Here is a 9514-nt window from a genome sequence, read left to right on the forward strand (position 1 = left end):
ATTCCTAGTGCTGGAAGTACACACATAAACTGCCAAGCCCAATAATCTCATCATTTTCCAGTGTTGAAAACAAGAATCTACTACATCTGAAGGTTAGTCCAGTCTCCGCAGGACACCAAGAATCTTCTGGGAAGATGGTTGTCCGGTTTCAATTCCCAGTGCCCTCACACCCATGTCTCAGGAACGATGGACAAAACCATGGATGTAAGTCATGGTTAGAGCCCGCTGTACATTTCGTGTAATCCCGCATAAAACTGGGCCTCCTGTTGATTTGGAGTCATCCCTGGGTCTTCTCCCCAAGGCTCTGCCACACAGGCCTGGGGCAGGGTGAATGTAAGATGGAAGGGACAGGTGTCCACTCTGGAAGAACAAGGCAAAAACTGGACACAACATTGCATAGATGCTCCGATAGAAGAGAGTTTGAGGGGGACACTAGGGACCTGGGGGGAGTCACTGTGTCCAGGGACAACAGGCTTGGCAGGACAACGACTCCAGGAAATGGGAGGACCAGGACCTTGCTGGAGAATATGGATTCCTGTTGGCATCTGGAACTTACAGTGAACTGGCAGGGATGTTTGCCTCTGCCCTTGCGTGTTCATTTGGAAAGGTGGAGGAGTGTCTGGGACCATTTCTGGCGGGGACAAGGGCAGACCATGGCAGGAGGTCCACTGAGGCACGTGAGGGCAGGAACAAAGTGGTATTCTAAGAGAGGACCCAAGTCTGGGAGGAAAAGGCTGCGCCAGAGGTGGCAATGGAGAGAGTAGAGGGACCCAGAGGCTGCTGGACTGGGAGAGGGGCAGACAGGAGGTGGGGGCTGAGGGAACTGTGTCTTTTAGTGAGAGAAAAGTTGATCTTTGAAGTAACCTGGGGAGTGCTCCCTGGGGTAGGTACCTACCCCCTCTGGGGCCTCCATCTGGACCCGGGGCCAGGCTCAGTGTCCTCCCAGACCCTCTTTCCACTTAGGTGTTTCATTCAGCTACAAAGCACAGAAAGCCGGTGAGGCGGCCCCGGAGTCCCAAGGCAGATGCTGGGTTGGACCCGTACTCCAGAGAGCTCTCCGGGTGGGGTGCCACTCCTTCGAGGTGACACGGGACGGCAGTGGGCTTCCCCTGGCTGGCCTCCAGCCGTCGCCTCGGGGTGTCTGCCTCGATGAGAGCCGGGAAGCAAGGAGGGGAACGGGTGGCTGCCGCGCCAAGAAGCGCCGGGTCACGGCAGGCTGAGGCGCCCGCCGTCCCCGCCCTCCCCCTCGCTCGCCTTCTCCTCCTCCTCCCGCCTCCCTCGCCCGCTAGCTTGCTGGCTCCTTCGCTCTCCCCGCCTTCCCTCCACGCTCCCCGCCCTCTCCTGCGCCTCGCCTCCTCCGCCCCGCGCCCTGCGGTGCTGCAGCTGCGGGCGGCTCCAGCTGCCCCCAGATGTGGGCTGGGCGGCGCGCGGGGAACTTTCGCGCCGGCTGCGAGTGCGGGGCACCGGCTGCGGTCGGGCTGTCATGGATCCGCCGGCGGGAGCCGCTCGCCGCCTGCTCTGCCCCGCTCTGCTGCTGCTGCTGCTGCTGCCGCCGCCGCCGCTCCTGCTGCTGCCGCCGCCACCCGCGAGCGCCCGGCTCGCCGCCGCTACCGAGCCCCCAGGTAGGTGCCAATCGCGCCCCAACGCTCCACGCCCATCTGGCCACCCAATCCCGTCCCGCACGACCCGCTGCCCCCTCCTCAAGCTTCGTCCGAGGCGACTTGGGCAAACTCTGCGCGCCGCGCCCGGGGCCAAGTTGGCCAACTTCGGGGCCCGGGCGGTCGCGCAGGGGGCGCACCCCTTGTGCCTTGGGATGCAGGGAGCCTCGGAGCGTTCGCCGCTCCCGGGATGCAGAATGTGGAGCTGGGGGGCCGGAAAAAGCCCGCGGCGGAGGGCGCAGAACCAGCACCAGCGGGTCCGGGGGAGCCAGGGCGAGGCGGCGCCTGGGGACGCTCGGGAGGAGCCGGTGCAGAGCGCGCCGCCTGAGGGCCCTGAGAATTGCTTGGGGTGTCCCGGAAGGGTTCCCTGGAGATCCTTGGGACCCTGCTCCGCCCCTCCTGGGGCTTAGGATCTCGGGGGGGAGGGGGTTGGCAGTGGGCTGACCAGGAGCTGGACCGAGGACAGGCCGCCCGTGCGAGGGTGAGCCGAGTCTTGGTTGCTCCGGAGGCCAACGGTGAGGATACTTGGGTAGCGGAGACCGCTGAAGGGTCGAGGTGCATGAGCAGGGGGGCCAACATGGAATGATTCCTGAGGAGCCGCCGCGTGCCCTACCAAGGACGGTATGATTAAGGAGCGAGGGCACTCTGATGGGGTCGTCCTTTGGGGTAACTGCGAGGTGCTCGTGGAACCTCAAGTAAGAATCCGAATGGGGCAGCTCTTGAGCTGGCATGGTCCTCCAAGGGGGACGAGCCGCAGCCGACGTGGTTCCGGAGTGGTGGTCCTGTCAACGCCCCTTCCTGGAGGCTTCCTGGTGGAATGTCCCTTCTCTTCAACTGAGGCAAGGGCTGCGCCGGGCTCCGCGGCCAGACTCTGAGGTCTCCGCCAGTCTAACGCCCCTTTCCGTTGCAGGCGGGCCCTCGGGGCGCGGAGCCGAGCGCATCCTGGCGGTGCCGGTGCGCACTGACGCCCAGGGCCGCTTGGTGTCCCACGTGGTGTCTTCGGAGACGGCCGGGGCGGGGGTACGAGCCCGCAGAGCCGCCCCGATCCAGACCTCGGGCTTGCCTGGAGGCGACGACGTGCAGGACCCTGGAGGTCGCCTCTTCTACAACCTCACTGTCTTCGGACGAGACCTGCACCTGCGGCTGCGGCCCAACGCTCGCCTCGTGGCTCCGGGGGCCACCTTGGAGTGGCAGGGTGAGACGGGTGACACCCGGGTGGAGCCCCTGCTTGGGACCTGTCTCTACGTTGGAGATGTGGCCGGCTTAGCTAAAGCCTCCTCAGTGGCGCTCAGTAACTGTGATGGGCTGGTGAGTACTCTCTACTAGGGCTCCCTTCTATTCTGGTCCTTGCCTGGGCTTTGGAAACCCATTACTAGGAAGTCCCCTGAGAGGGCGACATAGCACGAGCTTAGGACTAGCTTCTCCTCCCCTTGCTGCAGGGGTTGGCGGGAAGGCAAGATATTTTGATTGGTCAGAGAAGGGGGGCGATTTATATGAACCCCACCTCTGGCCCCAATGCCAGTCTGCTTCTTGCATATAAGCATAAGTTGCGGTGTGTGTGTGTGTGTGTGTGTGTGTGTGTGTACAGGCACACATGTGTTTTGGAATGTATGCATGCTTCTTTCTGGGTACCTGTATATGTACCTGCCCGTGTGAACATGTGAATGTGCTTTGTCTCTCAAGCATGGAGGTATCTGTGGGCTTCATACATGTGTGTCAGAGTGGCTTTTGAGCACGCGCGTTGCTGAGCTTGTGGTGGGCATGGATGCTGGCAGTTTGTGTGCTTCTGTGTGTGCATATGACAGTCTGGGGAGCAGGTGGTGATGTGGAAATGCCCAGCTAGCCCCTCTTTCCCTCGACTGGCCAGGAACCAGTGATTTTTATGTTGTGGCTTCCCGTTGAAGTATTGTTGGCTATCCGAAGTCAACTTTCTCCCTCTAATTTGAGCCACCGGGAGCATGTGGCAGGGAAGGTCCTAGTGCCCCTGCGCTGTTTGACTTTGGGGGGCAGTGTCCGATGGACAGATATCGGTCCCTTTTGGAACTATCTGGGGTAACCAGTGTGGTTAGAGCGCTGGGAAGCTCACCTGCCACTGGGTGTCCCCAGGACCATGGTTGCCACACAGGGATTGCTGGAGCACTCTTGGATTGATGTTCAGGACAGGGGCTGACATTGATGGTGCTGTCCTGCCACCCAGGGGCCTGGCACAGCAGAGCCAATGGCAGCTTCCTATTTTGGATTGAATGTGCAGTGGGCAGGCTGGCTGTGCCGGTCAGACATCTGAAGCCACCCACCATGGGTTCTGCTCTAATTGCTGCTCAGGGTACTCTAGCTCTGGGCAAGTGGCCATGCTTCCAGCCCTGCCAGCCCTGAGCAACGCCCGTCCTCAGGGAGCCCAGGTTGGCCCTGCCATCTGCAGAGCCGGCAATTACACCCCAGCTCTACAACCACTGGAGTTCTTTTTATGGACACACAGGAAACATCACTTGTTGCTTCAGAAAAATCACTGCCTTTGGTTGGATTTACTTAGAGCCCGAGCACATTGCAAATGACTCTTAAGTGTCCTTGGAGGAGTTGGGTTAATTTAGGGCATTTTTTTTCTATTCTCTGTTGTCTGACTAGTCCCAGCCCCACAGGCAAATCTCCTTTAAGGGTATCAGTGAACTTCCTAAGCATGAAAGGAGATCATTGCTGGGGACTTGGGACAAACCAGGGGCTGTCAGGGGTCCCCTTGTGCTAATTAATTCCCACTGGAGTATTGGTTGGTGACACTGTATTATTCGTTCATCCTCTCAATTGAGTTGTTCAGTTGTTTGACCCTGCTTATCCTTCTTGCAGATCAGAGTTGGGGCAGGTCCTATGCCAACATGGGTGGAAGGGCACTCAGGCGCTATTTGGTGGGTCACAGAGAGCCGGGGAAGTGCAGCTTGGCAAGCAGGTGGAGAGACGTGACCCTGAAGGTTCCCTGGGTGAAGTGACCTGGGAAGGACAGACTTGCTGAGGTGTCGCAGGCAGAGGTTGGCGCTGAAGCCTGAGTGGCTTCCAGTCAGTGCATAGCGAACCCTGACGCTGCCAGCATCATCAGGTTTCCTTTCTTTTTCTCTTTTTGTCTTCCTTCCCTTCTTTTCTTTCCTGTCTTCCTTCTCCTTCCCTCTCTCCCCCTTTCTCTTCTTTTCCTGCACATACCTGCACTGGATTTTCTACAAAAGAATTCCTTAACCCTTTAAGGTCCTCTGGGCATCCATGGTGGGCCTTTCCACCTAGTATCTCTAGTTGTCGCAGTGTCTCTGGAGGGAAGGCAGCCTTGTGCCTGGCTTATGTGTGACACTGAGGCTTTGAGGCTTTGAGTAACTTGCTCTAGCCACACAGCCAGTGATGGTGAGTGTCTAGCCTAGGAACTGCCTGGTCTCTTGCCTCAGTGCTCCCAGTTCTGGGGGCGGAGGCATGAAACTGTTGAGATGTAATAACAGGGACAAATTGTGCCCTGCCATGCTTCAATGGGCTGTAAGTGGACACATGTATTTAATTCATCCAATAGCCTGGGCCCTTCTCCACGAGACCACACTCTAGGTACAGTAAAGCAGGTGACTTGGGCTGCACAGGGACAGCCGCTGCTTGAAATTTTACTAAATACAGATTCTACATCAATGCACCCAGGGTGGCTCCAAGGAGTCTGCATTCATGGTAAGCTCTCTGGCCCATGTTTCTTGCCTTTGGACCACTAGAGAAACAAGGGTCTGGAGTCCCATTTCTCCACGAACATCTGCAGGACCATACCTTGAGTTGCTCTGAGCAAGTGGGGTTTAGGGGACAAATTATACTGGGAAAGGCTGAAGATTCACCCTAGGGAGAAAGAAAGAGAAAGAGAATTTTCATCCAGTACACTAGAAGATGCAACCTGGAACTCCTTTTCTTTAGGAGACACAATTAGCACCCACACATGTGTGTGCAGAAACCATGGTACAGACAGAAAGTGCTGGTGACAACAGGTGGAGTGGGCCCTATTGCCGCTGTCCTGAAATACATATTTGCGTATCTGTCTACTTGCCTGTTGCTAAAGACACGTGGGCATACTTTTCCACTTAAGGGAGGAAGGCAGCAGTAACTGACTGTGGACATTGCTTCCTAATCAGGTTAGTACAGCGGGACTCTAATTGAATCCACTCACTGCATTCATCAGTTGGGTCTCCATCAGTTACAAGTGACAGAGAATCCAAGTCAAGTTAGTTTAAACAGAAAGGGGAGCTTATTAACTCACATGGTGACAAATCTTCAGGTGTGGCTCATTAGGACCTCGGCTGCCTTGTCTCTTTGCTTGTTGTGGACTGATTTTACTCTCACTTGGAGTCCCTCTGTTGTGAATAAGGAGATCCCACCAGCCCTGTGCTATTTCCCTTTGTGAAAGAACTCTGGCTAGTCTTAGCCAGGATGACCTTGACGGAGTTGGGATATGGGGTTTGCAGATTCCCAAAGAACAAAGTAAGCAGTACTGTTACCTGAAACCACTTGAGATTGTTCTGGCTTGAAATGAAGAACCTGGGCCAGTCAAGAGGCAGATGGAGTTTGGTAAAGGCACAAGATGTGCCCCATGAAGACTTGTGTCCTGAGGTATGCCACACACTTATCCACAGGCACACTGATAGGCTCTTTGCTGGTCACTGGCTAGAAGCAGCTCATCATTATTTACTGGGGGATGGAGGGATGTTCGTGATAAAAATTTTCTTTTCACAGTGAATGAGGAAAAAAAACTCCTGGGAAATATATATCACGTTGCTATGGAAGAATCTTCTAGTGTTTCTTGGGTTACACAGCAGGCAAGCTAATTCACACCAGTTTTACACACTCAATAGAAACGAAGCCCGCAGATATTAAAAATAATGATGATGAATGACAGTTTGTAATCCTACTATGCTCAAGGCTACCTGCTGAGCTTCTACGATCACAGCATGTGCAGTATGTACCACTGTCTCCTGTCTACAGATGAGCAAACCAAGCCTCCAAAAACTGAGAGAGAGAGAGAGACAGAGACAGAGACAGAGACAGATAGAGACAGACAGAGAGACAGAGACTCTGCTGGTTATGATCTTGAAAGTCAGTCTCAACATCCATATCTGTCTGATTTCAGGCCACTCTTTCTCTTTATGTTTATGCTTGCATGCTAACAAAATAACAATTAATAACAGCAATAACAGAACTGCATTTAAAAACATTTCTAATCTTATCTATTTTGTTTCCCGGAGACCCTCTGAGTCAGCAGCATTGGCCATTGTCTCACATATGAGAGGGCCAGGGCTGAGTGACATGTTGACTGTCTGTCTGCTCTGAGCTGGAGCACCTCATGGGTGGGTGTCTTGACTCCTCACTGGCAAGTGATCACAGTGGGGACTGTAGGAGGATAGAAATGACTCTCTTCTGTCCATTCAGGTGTCCCAGGGGAACTTCTGTGGCCTGATATAGGCAGGACCACTGCTAACATCCTGCTGGCTGGGCTGACCTCCAGAATTTTCTAGAATAGCCTGGTTTAATTCTGGGCTTTGAGGAAGGAGGTGTTCATCCTTTCCTAGGGGCTCATTACAAGTTTCCTGTTCAGTCTTGCAGAGTCTCTGTAGCTAAGGTCTTGTGGCAATAATGAAGTTTCTGTTTTGGAGGGACTTGACAATCTTTTCTTGGGGTTTCCTGGCCAGGCCTTTGGGATTCCTAAAAGCCACAAAGAAACGTGATGCTACCCTCAAGTTCTTGGTACCTTCAAGGCCACATGCTGGGCTCAGTCAGCTCAAGTGCTAGGGTGGCGAGGCTTCTATGATCTCCCACTGTGATCTGGGAGCAAGGACTGCTCCTCATGGGGGGTCCTCTTTCTTTCCACCCTGCCTTGGCACTGCCTGGACAGCAATGAGCCCATAGCTGGGGACCAAAGAGGGACATAGTTTCTGGAATCCTCAGGTCATAGTAGAGGCACCTGCTTGGCCCCTACTCTGAGTGATCTACCTAACCTAGGTACCTAGGTACCTAACCTAGGGTAGCTTCTGCATTCCCTAGCCTGTCACCTTACCTAAGACTTACTGAGCTTAAATGATGGGAACCCAACTTACACTGGACAGAATGGACCAGAGGTATTATGAGTCTGGTTATTTGATGATTCTGAGCAGTGTTGGCTTCAGGCTTAACGTGACCAGGGCCTCAGATTGTCCAGTCTCTCAACTCCTCTACTCTTGGTGTTTATTTTAGAAGGCTCTTCCCCTCTCACCCCTCATGAGGAAGCCATCAGCAGCTCCAGGCTCATCTTTAAACCAACCGCTGTGATGTGGGGCTGCCATTCGTCCCCTGCTGTGGTGGATGTGACCAGATGGAAGTCTCTATAAGTCTTAGCTGTCCTGCCCATGAACTCAGGTCTCCCCGCTCTTCTCCACACCTCCTACTGGGGCAGGAATCATAGGATTTTGCTAGAGACTTCCAAATATCATCCTAGTCCATTATGGCAGGCCGACGTACCACACCTGATTGCAAGCTGCCCTCCTTCCCTCATCAACCCTTCCTCCAGCCAGCAGCAAGAGACACATTAAACCCTGCCATTCCTTTGCTTCATGTTGCTCTCAAAACAAAACAAAAGCAATCCTAACCCTCAAGGCCCCTCCCTCCTAGACTAGGCTTGAGTGACTTCTGGCCACATCCGTCACTGTGTTGCCATTCTGGGCTCACTGTTCCTCCAGCACGGAGTGCTCAGGACCTTTGCACAGGCTGTGTCCTTTCTTGGGCCATCCTCACTCACTCCTTCTCTACTCACCGTCTTTGCTCTGCAGGCCTTATCTGAATGGCCCTTTGTCCTGGGAGCTACCCTGGACACACACATGTCATGTCATGCTATACTTCATGCTTCTTGGCAACTTGTAGTATGTGTGTTCCTGGCTGTGTGTACAGGGTTCAGTTCTAGATCCGGTAAGGTCACATGAGAGCTGGGAAGTGACATGTCCAGGAAGTGGGATCTGGCAGCCTCAGGCAGGGAACGGCATGGCACTCAGAGTCCCTGAGCCCTCAGTGCTCCTACTTGGTCTGCTCAGCTATCATCCACCTGGTGTCTGTCTTCAGGAGTTGAGCCTCTGAATGGTGGGAGCCCTGACACTTCATTCCTGGAAAGAACATTTGTGTATGTGCATAGTTTTGAATGGCTTTCTAGCCATGCAAATCAGTTTTCATACCTTCTGGTTTAAATCAAGTCAAACAAGGAGAGGAAGTACCTCCTAGGTAGCTACGGGGAAGGATGAGCCAATACCTTGGGACATGGGCTCAGGGAACTAACTACTCAGCTCTTCTGACTTCTCCCCATTGGAGTTCTTTAAAGAGGGGCATAGTGGGACCTGCTTGGCTCTTCATGAAGGGCAGAGGCCAGTCACTGTGAAACAGCCCAGGAAGACTGGACCTCAGGTCATCCTAGGTCATGCTCCTTGCTGGGCCCTGCCCACCGCTCTGTGTTCAGGAGTATTCCAGGTGCTGGTGGATGAAGGCCTCTGCTACTCATTCAGAAGGTAGCCCCTGCCCACAGCTGTCCCCATTCCCCATGTCCTTAGCCATTGATGAGTGATGAGGAGTGGAAAAGGTTAGGCCTTCACTCAGGCCTTCTGTGAGTGGTACAAATGACATGACTGCCAGGGACTCATCTGTTTTGAGTCTCCCAGACATGCAAAGGCCTGGCCCAGCACTGAGGCTGACTTTGCTTTGTAGTGGCCTGAATCACGGCCTAGAGCATTTCACTCTGGTCTCTGAAGATCTGCAGGGATGAGGATATTTGGAGCCCCTTCTGGGAACCTGGGTCTATGTGGAAGGACCATGCACCCTTCCTTATCCTTAGCTTCTTCCGTAGC

At 54.3% G+C, this 9514-nt stretch overlaps 1 protein-coding gene across 2 annotated transcripts in view; it reads left to right on the plus strand.

Moving 5' to 3' along the window:
* The first annotated feature begins 1353 nt into the window (after positions 1-1353).
* Positions 1354-9514, plus strand: part of Adamts2 (ADAM metallopeptidase with thrombospondin type 1 motif 2) — a 202095-nt gene continuing 193934 nt past the window's right edge. Inside the window, exons 1-2 of one of the 2 annotated variants that reach the window (XR_005878190.1) lie at positions 1354-1622; positions 2569-2966. Coding sequence is in view for 1 of the 2 variants with exons in the window: in XM_040748534.1 (XP_040604468.1) it covers positions 1484-1622; positions 2569-2966 (537 nt within the window). In the remaining variant the exon portion in view is untranslated. The remainder of the gene's footprint in view (positions 1623-2568; positions 2967-9514) is intronic. The other variant, XM_040748534.1, reaches the window with a different exon arrangement.

Source organism: Mesocricetus auratus, unplaced genomic scaffold (assembly GCF_017639785.1).
Source record: "Mesocricetus auratus isolate SY011 unplaced genomic scaffold, BCM_Maur_2.0 Super-Scaffold_100007, whole genome shotgun sequence".
Taxonomy (NCBI): Eukaryota; Metazoa; Chordata; class Mammalia; order Rodentia; family Cricetidae; genus Mesocricetus; species Mesocricetus auratus.